Source organism: Astyanax mexicanus, chromosome 4 (assembly GCF_023375975.1).
Source record: "Astyanax mexicanus isolate ESR-SI-001 chromosome 4, AstMex3_surface, whole genome shotgun sequence".
Lineage (NCBI taxonomy): Eukaryota > Metazoa > Chordata > Actinopteri > Characiformes > Acestrorhamphidae > Astyanax > Astyanax mexicanus.
This window is the reverse complement of record NC_064411.1, coordinates 48,311,975-48,335,411: the sequence shown is the minus strand read 5'-3', so window position 1 is coordinate 48,335,411 and position 23,437 is coordinate 48,311,975. Positions and strand designations below refer to the sequence as shown.

The following is a 23,437-nucleotide window of genomic DNA, read 5'->3' as shown; positions in this document are numbered from 1 at the left end:
TCTGATTTCATATGTGTCAGAGGAGGCGTGTGCTAGTCTTCACCCTCCCGATGTTGTAGCATCACCAGTGATAGGGATGTACAACTGAGTAGCAGCTGAATGGGTAAGACAATCGGCCTAGCTAGAAAAAATAGGAGAAAACAAGGAAAAAATACTTATTTGGCCAAACACTGAAAGTTTTGTTTCATTTTTCTCAAATAATTTTGGTTGCCGAATATTTGGTGCATCTCTACACATCATTCTCTATCTCTCTGATGGCTTCAACTCACTTTTACTGAACCTAATGCTTTTAAAGCTAAGCTTTTATTAAATATCTGTGCATGTTTCATATGTCAGTGGCTGTATATTTGAGTTACTTATGCTTAATGATTGTCCGATGGTGGTGATGCAAACAAGGTACTTTACGTCTGCAATATCACTTTACACGTCTACAGTGCACTTGAACTTCTAAATCTGCATGTGTTCTTGTTTTGGCAGTGAGAAGCGCAGCATAGAGCAGGAGATCAGACAAAAGGAGGATGCTCTTCGGCAGAAGAACAGCGAAATCCATGTAGGTCGTGCTCTGAAACCTATGTCTTTGCTGCAGCTACTACTGCTTCATTACTAAGCGGTGTAAATCACTGTAAATCATCACTGCTGAGTGAGTTAGTGCTGTATTTTCTGTATTACGTTTACTGCAGAGCATGCAGGGCGAGCTGGAGCGTGAGAACAGCGGTCTGAACGAGCTGGACCTGCAGAAGCTGAGCGCCCAGGACAAACTGCAGGAGATGGGGCAGCAGAAGAGCAAGCTGGAGGGCATGGTGACCGAGGCCAAGAGCAAGTACAGCGAGGAGACCAGCAAGGTGAGAGAAAGAGAGAGAACTAAGAAGTGAACATTGATTAAAGGAAAGGTGTCACAAGTATCGTCATTCTTTACAATGATGCACTAGACCCACTGTCTCAGCTGCATATATGCCTATTGAAAATGAATGTATTTTAGAACAATGTACATATATTAAAAAAGCTTAGTTGGATGTTTTGAGTCTGGAGTTCTCTTGAGTCTCTGCACGGATCATCTTCCTACTAGGCTACATACGTCTGCTATGTTCTTGCTGGAGTCTGGGGGGGCGGGGTGTGTGCAGGTGTGATGGATCACAGTATAAACCAATAGGGTGTCGGAATGGTATATCTGGATGGAGAGATTTTTTTGGATAGGGGGTTTCATTGAAATTAAGCTGAAGTGAAATAGGACTAACAAGGCTATTTTTAAAATGTAAGGAGTAGAAAGTTCAGATAACTGTGTAAAGATGTAAGTAAAATAATTACTCCAGTAAAAATTAGATAACCCAAACTTTGTGTTTAAGATGAATCTGCATTTCCCTCTATAATATTTTAAGTTTTAAAGTTTTACATCCTTCTTTCTAAAGGCCTCAAAGAGCCTTATGGGTCAATATTTGGTTGAATAACACTGTTTTTTAATCACAGTTTTCATGCATCTTGGCATGTTCTCCTCCACCAGTCTTATACACTGCTTTTGGATAAGTTTATGCCTTTACTCCTGGTGCAAAAATTCAAGTGGTTCAGCCTGATTTGATGGATTGTGATCATCCATCTTCCTCTTAATTATATTCCAGAGGTTTTCAATTTGGTAAAAATGTAGAAAATCTTCTCTTTTTTTTCTCCCCAGAGCTGTATATTTGTGATGTAAGCGCTGGTCTTAGTACCTATAGCCCCAGGTATTGCTTTTCATTACTGCACACCTGTTCCTGATTTAACGTTGTGCTCTGTGTTTGTGTTTGTGCACAGATCTCCTCTCTGCAGGCGCAGATCCAGTCTCAGGAGATGGACCAGCAGGTGCAGGAGAAGGAGATGAACCGAACCAAAACAGACCTGTACTGTCTGGAGCAGGAGGAAAAACAGCTGGAGGAGAACATCAGAGCAGGCCAGGCCAAACTAGAGAGCATCCTCAAGCTGCTGAAGACCTCACAGAATGAGATGGATGATGTAAGAAGCAACACACACACAATTCTTGTAGTTTAAATCCTAAAATCAATTTGATCACAGATACGTGTTTTGCGGAATTTGATTTATACAACTTATGTCTTTGATGAAGAAGAAAGCTGTTGATAATTCTATGTAGAAAGACATTGCATAAATGAAAGTATTTAAGTTATATTGTTTTAAATGTACAATAAGTAGTTTTTCTTTAAAACACCTGCATAATGAATATTAATCACTGAATTTTACATGGTGCCATTTTCTAGAAAAAATATTTCAAATTCTACCTTTAAGTTACAGTAATTGACCTTATTAACACCAGATCTAGGAACCCTATCTTACATCCTGCTCAAGGTGCGTCACAATGCTCATTGGTATCTTGCACCCAACCAGCCCAGTTTTTTTTCAAAGCCTTTAAATAACATATGAATATATCTATGCTGATGGGCGTGGTGGTCTAGAAGTGAGGTGAGTTCAGGTACGTTGTTGGTGTATTGCTATCTTGGCAACAGAAAACACAGGTGCACCACTGATGGATTTGAACCCTGTCAACAGTCAGATGTTCATTGCTATCTTGGCAACACAGGCACACCACATGAGCTAAGCACACATACACCCCTGCACATTACACACAAACATGCACAAGGACATGCAGCAGTGCACAAACCCAACTTTTACATCAACAATAAACAGAATAATGAAAAAATATATAGCATAGCTATTCCCGTAAATGACAGGCGTGAGCAAGCAGTTCAGTTTCATCCACTGAGAAGCGCTGCGCTATTAAAATAGCAATCCACCAGTCTTAAACTCTGGCAAGCGACACGCTGATTGGTTTATTTCAAGTTACACCCAAAACACACCCATGATTAATCAAGAGAATGAGTACTTTCGAGCCGCACAAGACGTACTTTTCCCATCATTATGATAGCAAAGACACACCAATGCTCTAAATCAAGCTGCACAGTGCGTGGTTGACTGCTTATCTATAGACCGCTAAAATTGTATTATATTATATTATATATTAAATTATTAAACCATTGTCTTTGTTAATCTCTCTGTTCTCACAGACTCAGAGTGAGCTCTCGCAGATCCAGGACAGCCAGAAGGAGCTGAATAAATTCATCGACCGCGTCAACAAAGTTCTTAACAGCAACTCGAGCAACCTGGCTGAGATTGACCAGCTGCTTGCTGAAGAGAGCTCTACACCCAGTGCCACTGTGGTGAGAATAATCTGTTACCTAAACGTTTAGTGAGTATCTTAATGTTAATGTTTTAGGGATGAAGAGCAAAAAATACTGGTAAAATAGTGTCAAGTCTCTGTCATGCATTTACATATACAGCTCTGGAAAAAAATAAGAGACCACTTCAGTTTCTGGATCCGTTTCTCTGATTTTGCTATTTATAGGTATATATTTGAGTAAAAGGAACATTGTTGTTTTATTCTATAAACTACAGACAATATTTCTCCTAAATTCCTAATAAAAATCTTGTCATTTAGAGCATTTATTTGCAGAAAATGAGAAAAGGCTGAAATAAAAAAAAAAGAAAACAGAGCTTTCAGACCTCAAATAATGCAAAGAAATTAAAGTTTATATTCAAAACGTTTTAAGAGTTCAGAAACCAATGTTTGGTGGAATAACCCTGTTACACACTTACACACTGCTTTTTTTAAATGACTTTATGCATTTACTTCTGGTGCAAAAATTCAAGCAGTTCAGCTTGGTTTGATGGCTTGTTATCATCCGTCTTCTTCTTGATTATATTCCAGAGGTTTTCAATTTGGTAAAATCAAAGAAACTCATCATTTTTAAGTGAGCTGTATATATTGCATGGTTTATCACAGTTTATATCAGTCAGTCAGTAGCTTTAGAATTGCTCTGAAGCCTAAACGTAGCACACACTGGTTCAGTGTCAGACAGTCTGCTTTTCTCCTGAAAGCGCGCTCCCTCTGACGTTGCTGCCTTCATAAACTCTCCCCTCTCCTGCACAGGAAATGAGTGGATGAGGGCTGTGTTTGTGACGCAGCCGGCGAGGTTAATCGAGCTGCGTGCTATTCTCGTCTTTCTCATTACAATGATAATATTTTCCCCAGCTCTGAGTAGGAGGACAAACAGGGTCTCTGAATGGCGTTTCTGTTTCAGGAGGACTCCTTCAGGTCGAGGCTGGCGGTGTTTAATACGAACGCCACTCAGGCCCACAGCGCGGACCCCTTCCAGACCGAGGATCCCTTCAAAAGTGACCCGTTCAATAAAGGTGCCAGTAACCCACTGCACTGCCCGAGAGCTCTGCTCCAGCTGTGTTTACTCTGCTCCAGCGTTCACTGTGCTGCTCCTGTGCTTATTTCATTTTAGTCACTAAGCTCTTAGTTTGGGTTTCACAGGTATTTTAATGAACACTTTTTTTTTTATTATTTGTTTCTGAGCAAACTGTAAGAACATAAGTACTGAGACTAGGCCTGTCAGAATAACTGTGTACTGCAATTTTAAGACCATTTTACACCACTGAAATAATGATAATATAAAAGCTTAATAATTTAGTTACATCCTTTTACAGAGCAGTGAACATTTTATTTTTTAAGAATATTTAGACATTGGAATATCAAGAATAAATAAAAATATAAATAAAAAAGAATTAGACCTTAGAACAGGAATGTACTATTTAAAAAAGTAAAACCACAAATAAAGAATATTTAGAAATATATATATCCAGACTAAAAAACATATATATATATATATATATATAAAAAATATTTAGACAATGCAGTTGGAATATTGTATTTTTGTAAATATCGCAAAAAAAAAAAAAAAAAAAAAAAAAAAAAAAAATATATATATATATATATATATATATATATATATATATATATATATAGATATAGATATATAGATATATAAATAAAGAATATTTAGACCTTAGAATTATAATATACTATTTAAAAAATCCTGAATACCGGTAAGTAAAACCAAAAATAAAGAATATTTAGAAATAAATATCATGAATAAAAAAAACAAAAATAAAGAATATTTAGACATTAAAATTAGAATATACTATTTTTTATATATCCCAAATAAAAAAAAACAAAATAAAGAATATTTAGACATTAAAATTAGAATATACTATTTTAAAAAATCCTGAACAAATAAAAACACGAAGAATATTTGGACAATGGAATTTGGAATATACTTTTTTTTTCAATCCTGAATAAATAAAACACAAATAAAGAATATTTAGACATTAAAAATGAAATGCACTATTTTTTTAAATATCCCAAATAAATAAAAAAACAAAATTAAGAATATTTAGACATTGGAGTTGGAATATAATATTTTAATATAACACATGACATTATGGATTGAGGAATATGAAATGTCCACACAAATTCAGAAATGGAATGTCCCCCTATCAATCCAACACCCTCTTGTAGACCTTACTCAAACTCACTCATAAGATAACACAGCTTATACAGGTGTGGGTGTTTCCAGTCCATCCCCCTAGGTAACACAATTAAAATATTGCTATCCCATGGCTTTTGTTATGCCAGTGTATAAAGGCATTTTAATCAATTTTACTGTACATTATGTATTAAATATCATTATTTATGTGTTTTTAGCTGATCCGTTTGGTGGAGATCCCTTCAAACAGAGCGATCCTTTTAAAGACCCCTTCAGCAGCTCCGATCCCTTCTCTAAGGTGACTATTAAAATTTCTGTTGGCAGGTTTTAATGTGTTTTCATCTTCTATTAATGTCCAGTCATCGCTGTGGCACTTTCTCAGAAGAGATGATTCTTAAAACACATGAGGAAATACCTTAATCTCATTTCATATCTAAAGTCTGAGCTATTTCAGGGGTTTTGTTGTGCAGCTGTAAGCTGTTGTTATATACCTAACAGCGTTTTTGGTTTGTGATATTATACTGTACATAAAGCTTTTTTTTTAATTTAGCATCATTCTCTTTTTAAAGCAAGCTTAAAGCAAACCTCAAATAGTTTTTTTTCTTTTTAATCTCAGAGTAGGGATGAAAAAATTGTGAACCCTTTACAAGTACGTAAAGAAAACCAAAAAAAAAAAAAAGATAACTATTAGACCTGGACATTTAATTATTGAGGAACATGATCAAGTATTGCATTTATCTGATCAGCCAAAATATGTGAAACTTTAGGATTAGCAGAATTTATGAAGTTACAGTCAAGAACAAGAACATGGGTCTATTGACCAAAGTAAATTAGTAAATTAAAAAAGTAAGTGTGAGACTTAAGAGCTGAGCTAGAGCTTTTTCTTGCGTTCCGGTGTTCTGCCGAATTCAGCACTCCGCCAGGAAAAGCACGCCCTTTCAGGTAAAGTTAAAGCAATTATCTCCGCGAGGGGAGGGTGCTTTTCTTGTGGGGTTGCAGATTTCGGCACTACAATGGTGTCGATTTCAGCATCCCTGCCAGGAAAAGCACCCTACCCTCGGGAGAGGCTGAAGGCGACATGATTATTTTTCATTGTTTCTTACGAATCAGCGTAGCTTAGGTCAGTGTAATATTTAATAAATTAATTTTTGACCGTTTGAAGTTAAATGCAAAAATAGAAAATTGGATGTAAAAACTTTTTTTTGTAGTGCAGTGTACAAGAAATAAGTTTTCATCCATTTTCCAAGTTTCTTTTTTTTTTTTATCTCTGCCCCTCACAATCGTAACTTCAGGAAAAATAAAAAAAATGCATGTCATGTTGCAAATTGGATTATACAATCAGATTTGTGTTACAAGATACAAAAATGGACAAATCTGAAACGATTTGAGAGAACATTCATTCAACTTTTCATTTTTCTTGAAATTCTGTTTGCGAGATTCTGTGTCTGAAATGAAAAACTTGATAATTGAAAAATTGTATGAAAACCCTTTTTTTTTTTTTCGAAATTTAGCTTGAAACAGTTTGAAACTTAAGCTGCTAAACGTAACACTGACCATGGATGAAAACCTATTTTTTGTACAATGCACTGCAAAAAAAATTAAATGATGAATTTTTACGTCTAATTTTCTATATTTGCATTTAACCTTAAAAGGTCAGAGAATTTAATTAATAAACGTTACACTGACTAGCTTAAAACAGTATTTTGGGTATTTCCATATTCTAAGTAAAGTTAAAGCCAGAAAGTTGTGCGTGCATGCTCTCGAGAGAGGGTGCTTTTGCTGGCGGGGGTGCTGAATTCGGCACAAAACCAGCATTAAAGCCTTATCCCACCTGTGAAACTTGGTGGTGGTAGTATTATGGGCTTGGGCCTGTTTTTGTTGCATATGGGACAGGATGACTTGCCAGCATTGATTGACCTAATCATTTCTCATTTCTTCTCATCATACTATTAAATTATGCAAATTAACTGAATCTCAAAAGAACATAAGTTATGCAACAAGACAACGACCCTAAGTGGATAAATAAGTACGAATATTCTAAAATAATTATGTAGCTCACATTCACATTCAGTGTCTCTGCAGTCCTTGTGCATGCTGGCCATTGCAATGTAACTTACGTGACAAGATAAAGGAACTGGCGACTGTAATGCTTACAACAGCTTGGCTCTCTATTTGTGATAAGCACAGATAAAACACACTCTGCATCATTATCAGAAACAACAGTTCTTCCATAACACACAAGGAAACGGCTTAATCTATAAAGACATGACACGAAAGTGCTTGTGTAATGTGATTAGAATGTATGCGTGTTAAATGACTGATATTGCCAGATCTATGCTTTGCAATTTATTGTCACAATCACAAAATAATTAAAAAATAATAATTCTACACGAGAATGAAAATACCGGTAGTCAATGTTGAGATTTGTTACGATTGTATTTTATTTATATTAGCTGAGTGGGTAGGGTAATCAGCATAGCTAAATTAGGAAGAAAATATTTGGGTAGAAAAATAATATATAATTTTTTTTTTTAGCAATTTGGATTTAGTTTCCAAGATTACATTAGTTAACTGTTCTAAATACTGGGTTCATTTAATTTTTAGTTAGTAACCAAGCTCCATCTGTAAGGGGTTTTAATATGTGTGTGTGCTGGCTTAACCATTTCCATTGGAAGCCCAGAAGCCAAGTATTTCAAGTTACTATTTAATCAATCCTTTATTAAGTAAAGTAAGTCAGCTTATGGAACTGAACAAAAGGAAACCTACCTGTGATGTCTTACCTGTGGTGGTCTTCTAACTCTGGTGTAATGCTGGTCTTCTTCTAGGTGTGATCTTCTTCTAAAGCCCTATCAAGACAGGATTAGTTTCTCAGGGGGGTCCTGGGATAATTTTTTCCTATATAGGGGTCCTCTGTGATTTTATTCCTGTCTGGAAAGACCATGTATGTGTTTTTCTTAGAGACGTCCTCTGAGAAAATTACAGGCTGAATTATCTACTGTTTTTCACTGAACTCCGTGGTCCTACAGTAATTTTAGTCCCGTCCAGACTTACATCTGAGTTTAGTCTCCTCGCGTTTAATAAAATAGCTATGTGTCCATTGCCACGCACCGTAATTACACTTTGGGCGCGCATTTCCACAGAAATCCACGTAAACACAACAGCGAGTGGAAATGGAGGAGCTACTGAACGCGATGTCATGTGACCGAGAAACCCAAAAAAACTCACTGGTCCTTCTGTTTTTTCAATCGCTGTCCAGATGCAGGAGTTTTATTACTAGAGTAGGTTAGAAGTGTGAATTTTTTTTTTTTTTTTACAGGCGTCCCTCTGAAAAACTAATCCCGTCCAGATAGGGCTTAACAGTGATTAATTTTCTTTTAATGGTGATGGTCTTCTCCCAGTACATACAGTCTTCTTCTAACTGTGGTCTACATCTAATCATGGTCTTCTACTAACTTTGGTTTGTTGTTCTAACAGTTGTCTTCATTTTTTACAGTATGTTGCCCTCAATAACAATGATGTCATGATGCAATGCTTCATACTGTATTTCAGCAGACAATTCTCTATGATACTTCATAGTATCTGTATTCCTGGAGAGAATTAAATACTCCTAAATAATCAAATATCAGGAATTAAGGATTTATTGGTGTCAGTTTCACAGAATTTAACAACTTATATTCTTCACCGCAGGTTAAACGTATTCATTTGATTAGCACCACCACAATCCATCCCTGCTCTTCTTCTAACTCTATTTTTTCTAACTTTTATTTTTTTTAACTCTGGTCTTCTACTACAGGAGCATCAAAAAAAAATTATATCATTGAAAAGTGTTTATTTCTTTTATTGTTGATGATTATGCCATTTTTTATATTATACAAGACCCATCAGTACTTTTGGCAGTGTGGGCAGTGTGCCAAGTCCTGCTGAAAAATTAAATCCACATCTTCATAGAAGTTGTCAGTAGCAGAGGGAAGCATGAAGTGCTGTAAGATTTTGTGGGAAAACAAAACTGCACTGACTTTATACTTGATAATAAAACACAGTGGATCAACACCAGCAGATGACATGTCTCTCCAAACCATGCTTCATCCTTCTTTCTGCTGACAACTTTTATGTAGATGCAGATTTTATTTTCCAGCAGGACTTGGAACACTGCCCACACTGCTAAAAGTACCAATTGGTCTTATATAATATTTTAATTTTCTGAATCAGATACTGATTTTTGGGTTCTATTTGTCTGTAAGCCATAATCATCAACAATAAAAGAAATGAAAACTTAAAATAGAAAAATGAGTTTCACATTTTGAACTGGATTAGTAAAATAAAGTAACTTGTATCATATGATATTCAATGATATTACATTTTTTAGATACCCCTGTAACTGTGATATGCTCTTCTAATTGTTGTCTTTTGTTTTCTACAGACATATGAATGTCTTTACTAAATTTAAATTTTGATTTGACTGCAGTTCAGCTTGTAATCGTCTGCATTGTGTCCAGGTGTGAGATTGCTGGTGTCAAGAGGTCTCTTTCACTGAAATACTGAAATAATCTTTTTTGCATTTGAGGTCACCTACAGAAAAACAGACTCCTCTGGGGAACTACCTGACTTACTGTTGTATTCTCTGAAGCGTGACTTTAGATAACTCCTCACACAGTTTTTTTTTTCCTCTGTCTTTCTCATATGATGCAGACCAGCCCTTTTGGCAGACAGGGGAGTTTCGCATCAAGCAGTTCTCCAAGGTTTAAAGACTCAGGTACTGTACATATTGCTGGCCACTCAGCATCACTCACTGCAAGCTGTTTTTTAAAGCTAATCTCAAGAATGTTTTATATTTCTGCATACATTTGCATCTACCTAAAGTAGATAAAGAGAACCAAATGAAACAAATGAGACAAATACAAGACTTGGCCATTTAATCTTCACACTATTACAAACGTATGTTTGTGGAAGTGTATTGTGGCATAAACAAAGTAGATTAACAAATGGCAATGCTTAAATTGAGGTTTATAGTTGCATTCCAGCATTAAAACCCATATGTTAAACTTGGTGGTGGTAGCATTAGGATGTGGGCCTGTTTTGCTGCATTTGAGCCAGAATAACATCTGTCTGTGAACTGAATCTCAACAGAACATTGGTCATGCAGCAAGACAACGACCCTAAGCTGATAAAGAAGAATAAAGTTACTGTTTTGGGATGGTCAAGCCAAAGTACTTAGTAAAAGAAAAACAGAAAACCCACCGAGTGAGTGGTTTTCTTTTGTTTTGACTCATCAGCTTCTCTGTTCAGGAAAAAACATGTCCGTTATGGTTAGTGGTAATCTAGTGTATGGGGCTGGAGGGGTTTAAAGCAATGCTGCATTGCACGGATCATTCAAAGCGCTTGATCTTCGGGTCATTTTGGCCTTCAACAGATCAGGGCAGGTCTGTGGTGGTGGTTCTTGGAGGTGTCTGTAAGGGGAAGCTTTGGGGTTTTCTGAGTACTGAAATGAGAACATTTTTTAAAGAAGATCTTAGATAAAGCCATCAGAGTTTCATAACAGAAAAGTGACACAAGCTCACAAGCTCACACACTCCCTCTCTTAAGCACGAGAGATGCCATTCAAGATGACCAGTGGTTAACCAGGCCTCTGGCTGCTTTTTACATCATTATTTCTGAAACATAAATGGCCCACTATAGAAATGAGTTTGATATTGTTTTAGATTAATAAAGCTTCAAATACTCTGATTAATTATTTGTCAAAACTTGAAAAGCCTTTGATTGGCTTCCTAATACCCTGAGAATTTCTTACTTGGCTCCGCCTCAACATGCTTATTATTGACCCCCTAATGTGGTTTAGACAGGTACAGATTTACATGACTTTTTCATGACTTTTCCAAGCTTTCACAGCAAATGTTAATGACCATACGATCTTTAAAATATTAGTACAGACAGAAAAATAAAAATCCATGTCAAACTAGTATAGTATTAACTGAATAACATTTCTGCAAACATTTCTGCCTTATATGTGTCTGAATGCAGCCAGACAGCATTAAATTAGCATTTATCTGAACATTAAATAGTTTTTTTAAACCAAATCAATCAATAAACAGAATTCTTTTTACATTTTTCAAAATTCCATGACTTTTCTAAAACTTTCTGGGTATTTTTATTTTTTTTTCAAAAAGTATCCAGGCCTGGAAATTGCTATTTTCCTGGTTTCTCATGATCGAACAAACCCTGTGCTTTAGGATAAGAAGTTTGGAGTATGGTCAGTGAAATCTGGCCATAAATAAAGTACAAAATAAAAGCCACTTTAATATCGTCGGCTGTAACAGATGTGTTAATCTTTCCAGCCGGTGCCGCAGTCCGCAGTACAGAGCGTATCCGTCATCATGGAATCTTACCGTTAAATCTCCTCATGGTACAGAGAGACGTAATACGCGTAAGGAGTTTCCATGAAAAGAACACTTCTTTCTTTCTAAGGTTCACACAAGTGTGTGTTTCATCATTTTTCAGTTTAAACGGAGGTGGTCTGCAGCTCTGACCCGCAGGACTTCACTCTTTCCTGCGGCCGCCGGCTATTTATAGAGCTTTTACCTGCAGCAGAACTCCAGCTCTGCCTAAAATAGCTCCACTAACACAGACCTGGCTTTGTGGCCAAACAGAGAGGAAAAGCTCACAGCAGTGCTGCTCTCCAGGAACACTCGCACGTCTTCACCTGCACTCATCCACCTCTCTCACGCTCTCTCTCTCTCTCTCTTACTCTCTCTCTCTCTCTCTCTCTCTCTCTCTCTCTCTCTCCCTCTCATTCACTTTACTTTCTGTCTCTCTTTCTCTCACTTTACTTTCTTGCTCTCTCTCTTTCTCTCTCATTCACTTTACTTTCTGTCTCTCTCTCTCTCTCTCTCTCTCTCACTTTCGGTCTCTCTCTCTTACTCACTTTTCTGCTCTCTCTCTCTCTTTCACTTTACTTTCTGTCTCTCTCTCTCTCACTTTACTTTCTTGCTCTCTCTCTCTTTCTCTCTCTCTCATTTACTTTACTTTCTGTCTCTCTCTCACGTTACTCTCTCTCTCTCTTACTCACTTGTCTGCTCTCTCTTGCTTTCTCTCATTTACTTTACTTTCTGTCTCTCTCTCTCTCTCTCTCTCACACACTTTACTCTCTCTCTCCGTCTTACTCACTTTTCTGCTCTCTCTCTCATTCACTTTACTTTCTGTCCCTCTCTCTCTCTCACACACACTTTACTCTCTCTCTCCATCTTACTCACTTTTCTGCTCTCTCTCTCATTCACTTTACTTTCTGTCTCCCTCTCACATTATTCTCTCTCTCTCTCTCTCTCTCTTTCTTACTCACTTGTCTGCTCTCTCTCTCTCTCTCATTCCCTTTACTTTCTGTCTCTCTCTCTCTCTCTCTCTCTCTCACACTTTACTCTCTCTCTGTCTTACTCACTTTTCTGCTCTCTCTCTCATTCACTTTACTTTCTGTCTCTCTCTCTCTCTCTCTCTCTCTCACACTTTACTCTCTCTCTCTCGTCGTACTCACTTTTCTGCTCTCTCTCTCATTCACTTTACTTTCTGTCTCTCTCTCTCTCTCTCTCTCTCACACTTTACTCTCTCTCTCTCGTCGTACTCACTTTTCTGCTCTCTCTCTCATTCACTTTACTTTGTCTCCCTCTCACGTTATTCTCTCTCTCTCTCTTACTCACTTGTCTGCTCTCTCTTGCTCTCTCTCTCTCTCATTCACTTTACTTTCTGTCTCTCTCTCTCTCTCTAACTTTACTTTCTTGCTCTCTCTCTCTCTCTCTCTCTCTCTCTGTTTTTAGTCCAGTTTAATGGTGCTTTATTGGCATGAATGTAATTACATATATTAATGCCAAATTAATTAATAATAACTAATAATAACTAAACATATATTTGTCTATCCCACTCTCTCTCTCTGTCCCATGCTTTCTCTACTTTTTTCTCTCTTTTTTCCTCTTGCTCTCTGTTTTTTCTTCTTTTTATCTTTCTTTTTTCGCTCTCTCCCTATCCCTTTTGCTCTCTAAACCTCTTACTGTGTTTCTCACTGTATCTTGTGCCTTTGTCTCTTTTTTGCTTTCCTGATTTGTTTCTTTCTCTCTCATCACCTTTTCACCTATCAGCTTTTTCTCTTATGTTTTTCTTTCTCTCACACTGTCTCTGTCTTTTCTTTTTTACTTGTGCTCTCTTTTTTTCTTTTTTTTTTCCCTTCTTTTCTTCTCCGCTCTTACTCTGTATCTTTTTCATTCTTCCTCTCTTTTTCTTATTTTTTTCTTACTCTCGCTCTTTTTTCACGCTATCTCTCTCATCCTCTTGCCATCTCCTCTGTTTTTTCGTATTTGCTCTGCCTCTTTAATCCTGTTAAATACCCTCTCAATATTTTTCTCTCGTGTTCTCTTGCTTTCTGTTGGTCTCTTTTATGCTTCCTCTCATTTAATTTGTCTGTTCTTCGATCATACACTTTCTCTCTTGCTCCTTGTCTCTCACTTGTTCACTTGTTTCTTTTTTTTGTGCCTTATTTTGCCACCCCCTCCCCTCCTCTCTCTCTCGCACGCGATCCAGCTCTTGAACAGGTACATTCTCTCTCTGTTCCCTCTCTGAGGAAGTCGGCTCAATTTATGAGAAACGCACAATCCCACACACACTTCAAATAGCCTGTTTTATATGAACACTGGCGTGTGTGTTCTGTGTTATTACTGCTCTTGCACATGGAGCATGCATGAAATAAACACACCACACAAATGCACACACAGAGGCTCCTCATATGTTCTAATATGGCTTTGCTTTTGAATGTCATTAACACAGGCGGCACATTGTGTCAGGTTTGCGAGTTTGTGTGTGAAGTCATAACCTGCCGTACCGCAGTGTGAGATAACGGCTTTTTGCAGCGCGCCATTGAGAACTGCCACACACTCCACTTAACTCTGTAATTAGTTCATTAGCAGCACACGTCATAAGCACGGGACGGAGAACTGAAAGCGGACTTTTCAGGAGCGGAAAGTCATGAAAAAAACGAAACACTGTGGCCACAGTCGAGCTCCTAAAATAGCCCTGCAGCTGCCGTACGTGGAGCTGAGCTGCTGCTGCTGCAGTTGTGGATGTTTCCATAACGGAGAAAATGAGATCAAACCATAGACTGTATATAGCTGGACAGAGCATAGTCTCTCAAAAGTGAAGCCACCACAGGTCGGGCGCCCCCTGCTGTTCGGCTGCAGAAAGCTGTGTAACCCCACCCATCCCCATAGGTTTCAATGGCAAAACAGACTACTTTCAATCAGGTTTTTTTTCCAATATACTGTAATTCTACCTCCTTTATTTAAATACAACAGCTAGTGTAACCTCTGCTTATATTGTCAAATTTTTATATCCCCACAGAATTCGTTTTTTAAAACGTTATTCAGCTCTATTCAAAAAAGGTGTGGTTATTGTAAAAGAGCTGGTTATGGGCGGGACCAATAACAGACCGTCAGCTCCGCTCTGCCCCGCTCTGCAGCCTGTGACCTCGAGGCAGCCCTCAGGGGCGGGGTTATTTAAATGAGTTGGCTGCTCTCCACAGTCTTTCTCCATCCTCTGGTCTTTACTGCCCAGACTCGTGTTTCAGGATCGCCAACATGGGGGAAGATTTTGGCTTCATTTTCATTGAATGAATGGGAACGGCGACACGGCGTCCATCTTTTTTTACAGTCTCTGGTTCAAACACACACATGCCTCCCTACCTGTGTAAGAATTAGTAAAATACTATGCTCTCTCACTTGCTCCTTTTCTCTCTCTCTCTCTCTATTCTACATAGATCCCTTCGCTACAACGGACCCTTTTGGCGGCGACTCTTTTGGCGGGAGCGGTGGGTTTGCAAACTTTGGAAATATGTCAAAGGTAGGAGGGAGGTCACTGCTGAAACGGCCCATTCATTCATCTGACCACAGAAAAACACGGCTACATTCTGAACCGCCAGTAATCGTCTGCTTACTGCGTTATTCCGTGGTGTTTACGGACTGCTGACGAAACAAAACACGGAAATATATACACAACGGTATACACTCACATGCCAAAAATCATTGGATAGAGTAAATGTAAAAAAATATAAATAATTTCAGCATTAACACACATTATCTCAGGGGGATAATGATAATGATCTGGGATCACCCACACCTGTATAAGGACCAATCACATTTCTCTTTTCTTGCCCTACCCCTTGTTTTCCGGTGTAACCCTTCTAATTTGAACAGAATGCAGATATAGCTATAGTAGGGAGTGCTAAAATTTAGCAACCTAGCTGTAGCTGCTGTTTAACTAGTTTACTACTACTATTTAAAGCATTGTATGCCTTCAGAAAGGGGGACATGTGGTGCTGCAATGAGTTATCATTGTCCATTCATTAATACCTCAGTGATTGGGAGCTGAAATTAGCTTTTATTAGCTTTTATTTTATTTAATTGCTCCCTTCCACCTTAAATGCTGCAACCTTTGCCATCTGTTGTACCATTTAAGGTGGAATGGTTAACTAGTTAACTGTAGGGCATCGGATGTCCTCAGAAAGGGGGACATGTGGTGCCAGAATTATTTATCATTGTCCGTTCATTAATTCCTCTCTAATGGGGGGATGAAATTAGTTTATAATAACTTTTATTTTATTCTTTTTTTCCGTTCTACCTTAAATGCTGCTGCCTTTTCCATCTCTTGTACCATTTAAGGTGGAATGGTTAACTAGGTAAATTTTAGGCATCGTGTGTCCTCAGAAAAGGGGGGCATGTGGTGCCACAATTAATTTGCCATCTGTTGTACAATTTAAGGTGGAATGGGAAAGGGAACTAACTAAGATGAACTACTGGCCTTTTTTATGCTCGTTATGAAGAAAGTGGTCATAAAACATTAAAACTACACATTGAACTATGGTAATATAACGGTAATCAAAATGTAAAGGAGGAAAATACTCAGGGTGAAACTTCACATTGTTTATTTAGTGTGTATTTAGTGTATTTATTGTGTATTGCCATTTGATGTAGCATTGTGACCACACTCTGTATAACTGTATTGTTTTAAAGGAGCCCAGCCCTGGACGTCCTATAGGCAGAAAACCCACGTACCCGCTGCCACCTCCTAAAAAGCCTGTAGTCTTGAGACCGGCTCCTCCACCTTATGGTGAGTATCATGCATTTTATATATAAAGCTCTGAAAAAAAATAAGAGACCACTTCAGTTTCTGGATCCGTTTCTCTGATTTTGCTATTTATAGGTTTATGTTTGAGTAAAATGAACATTGTTGTTTTTTTCTATAAACTACAGACAACATTTCTCCCAAATTACAAATAAAAAAATTGTCATTTAGAGCATTTATTTGCAGAAAATGAGAAAATGCTGAAATAAATAAAAGAAAAGATGCAGAGCTTTCAGACCTCAAATAATGCAAAGAAAACAAGTTCATATATTTATAAAGTCTTAAGAGTTCAGAAATCAATATTTGGTGCAATAACCCTGTTTTTTAATCACAGTGTTCATGCATCTCGACATGTTCTCCTCCACCAGTCTTACACACTGCTTTTGGATAACTTTATGCCTTTACTCCTGGTGAAAAAATTCAAGCAGTTCAGTTTGGTTTGATGGCTTGTGATCATCCATCTTCCTCTTGATTATAATCCAGAGGTTTTCAATTTGGTAAAATCAAAGAAAATTATCATTTTTAAGTGGTCTCTTATGTTTTTTCCTATATATATATATATATATATATATATATATATATATATATATATATATATATATATATATATATATATATATACAATCTGCATTTTTTTGCTGTTGTTTTTCACTGTGTGATGTTTTAAACACCATATCCATTTACCATCCACTCTAATAGACTCAGATATCATCAAAATGGTCATCCTCTAGTCCATCATCAGTGATTACAGACACTGATGCCTGGATATTTCTGATTGGTGAACTTTTCTCAGTCCAGCAGTGACACTGAGGTGTTTAAAACCTCCAGCAGCACTGCTGTGTCTGATCCACACTATAAACACACCACCACTGTGTCAGTGTTAATCACTGTAGTGCTGAGAATCAGTGACCCACCTCCCAAATAATAATAGCTGATCTGTGGTGGTCTGTCCTGTGGGTTCATGACCATTGAAGACCAGGGTGAAAGGATGAGGACAATAATAATAAAGTAAGCAGAGAAACAGAGACAGAACTACAGTCTGTAATTATACTTAAACTACAAAATAATGATGCACTAGAATAAAACATGGAAACGTTGGAAAAGTCAGTGCATCTCTAATACAACGTGTCTCTGTATGGTCAGTGGAGCTCATAAAATGTCCAATAAGTGTAGAAACAAGGAGGTGGTGGTATCGCACTGCCACTATGATCAAGAGAACACTTTTTCTAATCCAGGTCATGTAGGTTGCCATCAGCTGCCAAAGCCCTGAGAGAGCACAGTTGAGAGCCTTGATATCTCCGGGTGGGTAAATGGCGTTCTTTTATCCCCTTATCCCTCCAAAGGGTGATGTCGATCAGCACAAGGCTGCGTCTGTGAGCTGATGTATTGGAACCGCACAATTGCCTCGTTAAACTGGGAGAAAAATAGGAGAAAATTAGAAATCAAATTATAAAAAAAGTCCAGAGTAGTTTCACACAGAAGCAAATAATTGAAGATTACAAAATTCAAGATCATGTTAGCAATCTCAATGCTTGAATCATCACACTCACTTCAAACGTTGAGGAGCTGTTAAGTCATCTCAAATAGATTTATTTATTGGTTTCTGACAAGTTGTGATGGTTATCTACAAAAACGAACAGAAGTACGGAAAAACTTGAGCTATCTCTGATGCTGTTTTTTTTAGCTGTGCAGTCTACTTTAGTTCTATATAAATTGCAATCTGTCATGTTTTGTCAGAAACCACACCCTTGAAGTCACACATGGAAAAATCAGACCCTTTTAAACACACTCTCCTTGACCCACATCTGCGATCAGAGATTCCCCTAAACCCGGGCGAGCGAGCACAGCATCACGACAGGCTCTGATACACTCCACCAGCTAATGCTCAGCTCAATCTGATCGCTGAAAGTAAAAGCACTTCCCCTTTTGGAGGTATCTAGCATCTGCAGTTCGGTACGCTCAGTGGAACGTCTGCGCTGGCTCTGATAAGCGTATGCTGTTGGTAGACCAACTGTGTGGCTCTCAGTCTTTAACAGCTTAATGGAAAGTGGGCTGACTGTGGGAAGCAGGGTAGCATGTGTGCTACTAAGGGTGAGGCTGGGCAGTGTATGTATTAATTCAGCTGGACCATTGATGATCGTCTTTCAGCTCGATTGCCAATACCAATAGAGGCCTGACCCAGGTGCTACATAAACCTTTACAGGCAAACCTGGTAATGCATTGTCATACAGGGCTTCTGTAATGCTCCTGCACAGCCTCAGAAGATAAAACTTTCTTTACTTTTTTTTAGAATCAATCACATTAAAGACACTGTGGAACTCCAGCTCAGCTTCAGAATCCCTGTAGCTGTGTAAGCTGTGTTAGTCCTCCAACTGTTGTCAGTTGTCTGGTGGTTGTTAAATGTGTTCTGAATTTTTTTGTGTGGTTTGAGATGTAAGCTCTGTTAACTCTGCTGTGTTGATGTGCTAAAATCTACTCACTCTATAGGCTGAAACTCTTGAAAGGGGTATCCAGTTAGTGGGGTTAAAAAAAAACAACAACTTTACTTTGCTTTCTCCACGAGTCGTGTTAGTTTTACCATTCTATAAATCCATAAGAAATGGGAATGGAAAGTAAGGTTACTACCTGTGTGCAATTAAAAAAGTACATGAAATGGTTTGGTTTCTTGAAGGATTGACGCTCAATACGACACACATCACAGTAATAAAGCAACAGCTTGACTACTTTTGTTTCACCATCTCAGACAAAAAATGCAGTCTAGTGTGAGTTTGAGTCAGTAAAATATCACATTGAGTACAATTGAAGATTAAGATATGACTTTTTAAACATATTACCCAGTCCTAGCTGAGGGTGATATTCTTCATGTTTGTTTTGGAGTAGGAAATTAGCAAATTACAGATTTTAGACTTAATAAGGCTCAGTGTACGTTGCAGTACATGGCGTTCTTTAAAAAAAAAAGGAGCAGAGAGATCTGGGAACATCTTCATTGAACATGTTGGTTCACATAGGTTCAAGTTGGATAGAGAGAATCTCTGATTCAGTTAAATTTAGTCTTTTATTGGATTTAAGTCTGACTGCTTTCTGCTTTAGTTTTCTTGTAGTACTATCTATCTATCTTTACGTTTCACAATCTGTTCGCCATTTAGTTTTAACAAGAAGCCCATGCAACATAATGCTTCCACCACCATGTTTCACAGACTCCTTTCATTTTATCCACTTTAAAACTGCACAAAGCAAATTGTATGAACTAATCATGCTCAAAATGTTTTAAAAATTAACTATATTTTGGAGAAAGACTCTAAAAAATGCTTTTTTTCAGTAGTAAAAGTACTAAAGTGGTTCTTTTGACTAAGAACAGTTGTTTATCTTGCACTTTTTAATGTAATTAAGAAGAAACTGCCCTAGTGTCACACTGATAAGCTGATCAGTTATAATCGGTGCTGACGCTACAGAGCTGATGCGCAGTTGAATCATTTTTTTACGCGAGAGGAGGAAGGGCAGGACGCTAGAAATTGAAGCGCTCTTGTTCTTAGTCAGCAGTGAGGCTTCGGTGCCCCACCCGAGGTTTTGCACTGGCATCCCTCTGATTTGCAACCCACTGAGCCACAGGAACCGTGTGAGCTGCGAGCGAAGCCGAGCAGTTGTGTGCAAGCGGTTTCTTTAATGTGTTTGTGGTCCTGCACAGCAGCTCTACGAGTCTGACCTGCTGACCTTCAGCCTCGCTGATCCTGATATGAGTAAATTCTGTTCCAGCAGTGATAGAGCTTTAAGAGAGCTTTAAGTTCTTCTCGAAGAAGATCCAGCTGTTTCTATCTGAACCGAGCTCTAGGCTGCATTTCCCCTTTTATTATGAGCGGGACGGTCCCTTTAGACCCGTGTTTAGATAACTGATCATACCGCAAACACAAAGAGGGTATTTACATGTGCTAAATGTAATATAGAATCGTGTGTGTGTGTACAGCAATAGATACAGATTTGGACACACCTCACTGAACTGGCTCTGATCTCAAGCCACGATTTCTTGATGTTCTCATAAGAAATAGTTGCATTTAGAAGTAAGAGGTTAGACTGGGGGAAGATAAAAGTAACCAGGAACAATAAATGCTTTCAAATTTAGACTAATATGAGCAACTCTTGGTCATATTTACAGAGCTACACATACAGAAGTAGTGTGTCAAGTATGTGTAATGTAATATACTGGACATATAATATGTAATATGTAATATGTATATATATAATATGTAATATGTATAAAATGTAATGTAATGTAATGTAATATGCTAGCAAGCATGGATTTTGCATTATGGGTGAATTACTGATCTTAACACATTTTTAATCAGGACCAGCTCTGGCAAAGCGGCTGGCAATGGCATAGTATCTGCGTCTTCTAGATAAACTCTTGATATGGAAGCAGTGTGTGGACCAGCCTTGTCCTGTTGAAATAGTGCAACTGAGTGTGGGTTCAGAAAAGTTAGGACCACTGGTCTTAGGACCTCATTAACGTAACATTGTGAAAATGAAATGTTGCGCTATTCCAATAAGACATTGCTCATTCACAATCATTTCTACAGCTATATCTGCTGGGGTTGTGGGAGAATATTGAAGCTGCGTGAGATGGGCCTTTTAAGAACCTCTACAACTGTATCTAGCATGTTTTGCTACATATGCCTTACACACTACTTGTGTTGCTCAGTAAATATGACCATGGGTTGCTGTTTTCAGTCTTATTTTTTCTAACATTTATCGATTTATAGTTCATTGCAGTCTTTTTGAAAATAATAAGTGTATTTATTTACTGTTATTTAGTGATACCATGTACTATATCTTTAGCCCTATCCAGACGGGATTAGTTTCTGAGAGGGTCCAGGGGTAATTTTCTCTTTTATAGGGGGTCCTCTGTGATTTTATTCCCATCAGGAACGACCATGTACGTGTTACAGACTGAATTATATACTGTTTTTTTACAGAAACTAATAGCTATTTTATTAAATGCGGCGTTTAGTCACCTCGCGTTTAATAAAATAGCTATTTGTGCACTGCCACGCACCGTAATTACACTTTGGGTGCATTTCCACTGAGATCCACGTAAACACAACAGCGAGTGGAAATGGAGGAGCTACTGAATGTGACCGAGAAAGCCAAAAATGTCACTGGTCCTCCTGTTTTTTTTTTTTTTTTTTTATTGCAGTCCGCATGCAGGAGTTTTATCACTAAGTAGAAGTGTAAAGAAATCTTCACAGACATCCCTCTGAGAAACTGTATCCTAGATAGAAGCTAATGGGGGCTCTGTGTGTTTTAAACTGCTGAGGCATTTTGACAGTATTTCTTTATATAAGCATAATGAGGTGTTTAAAGAACACTGACCCCACTGTACTTTTTATTATAGAAAGTATTAGGTTGTCAATTTGTTTGAAAATATAGCTCTAAAAATCGTGTAGCGTAAAAATGTCTTAATTAATAATAATATACAGCTCTGAAAAAATAAAATAGACTACTTCAGTTTCTTAATCAGTTTCTCTGATTTTGCTGTTTATAGATATATGTTTGAATGAAATTAACATTTTATTATAAAAATACGGTCAACATTTCTCCCAAATTCCAAATAAAATTTAGAGCATTGATTGGCATAAAATGAGAAATAACAAAAAAAAAAAAGATGCAGATCTTTCAGACCTCAAATAATGCAAAGTTCATATTTCATAAGAGAAATCAATATTTGGTGGAATAACCCTGGTTTTTAATCACATTTTCATGCATCTTGGCATGTTCTCCTCCACCAGTCTTACACACTGCTTTTAGATAACTTTATGCCTTTAATCCTGGTGCAAAAATTCAAGCAGTTCAGTTTGGTTTGATGCCTTGTGATCGTCCACCTTCCTCTTGATTATATTCCAAAAAAAAAGAAAAATTCAGAGCCGTATCTATATAGAGAGTATGTTTTACCATATTGTCTAGCTCTAACATTGGCTTTTCTACTGTTCTTATCGATATCTGAATTATTCTCATATTTACCAAAGTTGAGAAATATATTATAATATCAATTTTGGCCATATCGTCCAGCTCTAAGCATACCTGTCCCTGTCATGTAAGATGTGTACCTACTGTCCTTTTAGTGGTTTGACCTTTCGTGAGTGTGTGTGTTTACAGTGCTCGGGGCAGTGTGTGTGTGTGTGTGTGTGGGGCACAGGCCGTGTTTGCATGGATGTTTGTGGTTGTTTTGTTGTTGTCAGTATAGACATGGGTGGGGTCGCAGCGATGCAGTGCTGTTATCACAGAGTCAGAGGAAATGAGGAGATGGAGCAGGAACGAGCGACTGAAAGAGAGCTTAAGAGAGAGAAAGAGTGGGTGAGAGAGAGAGTGGGTGAGAGAGAGAGAGTGGGACTGAGAGTGTGAGAGTTTGACCGGCGTACACACTTCACACCCTTTCGAGCACAGCAGAGCGTGAGGTTCCCACGGCTGGCTAAAAGTGTCCTCGGTGCCAGCGTGCACTCTCTCCCTCTCTCTCTCTCTCTCTTTTTCTCTCTCTGTGTTCTTTCTGTTTCCTCTCTTACTCTCTGTAAATAACGCCCCTCGTTCTCGTGTGCTGCCTCGGCCGTGAGAAAACAGAGGTCACCCCCCGAACACACTCCGCCGCTCTGGTCCTGACCTTTTGCACTCAGTGTGCACGTATCTGTAGTCTGTAGGTGAACTTCGATACTGATGCTGCACCTTTTCTTCACATCAATTAAGAGCAAGGGAGGCACTGAAGTAAGCATCTTGGTCGAAACCGAAACCAAACAGTATGAAACGTATGTCCGAAGGCTGAACTCTATTAACTAACACTATTAAATAAACCAAAAAAATGCTAGAAAAACAATTACAAAACTAAAATTTTAAAATAGTATTATTTTGGACATGATTTTACATCAGCAGGG

At 37.9% G+C, this 23,437-nt stretch overlaps 1 protein-coding gene across 4 annotated transcripts in view; it reads left to right on the top strand.

The window, feature by feature from the left end:
- eps15l1b (epidermal growth factor receptor pathway substrate 15-like 1b) overlaps positions 1-23,437 on the top strand; it is a 54,029-nt gene that overhangs the window by 14,173 nt on the left and 16,419 nt on the right. For all 4 annotated transcript variants that reach the window (XR_007438893.1, XM_022678820.2, XM_022678817.2 and 1 more), the window contains exons 15-23: positions 478-550; positions 681-842; positions 1,786-1,983; positions 3,048-3,200; positions 4,122-4,233; positions 5,591-5,670; positions 10,062-10,125; positions 15,160-15,242; positions 16,412-16,508. Coding sequence is in view for 3 of the 4 variants with exons in the window: in XM_022678820.2 (XP_022534541.2) it covers positions 478-550; positions 681-842; positions 1,786-1,983; positions 3,048-3,200; positions 4,122-4,233; positions 5,591-5,670; positions 10,062-10,125; positions 15,160-15,242; positions 16,412-16,508 (1,022 nt within the window). In the remaining variant the exon portion in view is untranslated. The remainder of the gene's footprint in view (positions 1-477; positions 551-680; positions 843-1,785; positions 1,984-3,047; positions 3,201-4,121; positions 4,234-5,590; positions 5,671-10,061; positions 10,126-15,159; positions 15,243-16,411; positions 16,509-23,437) is intronic.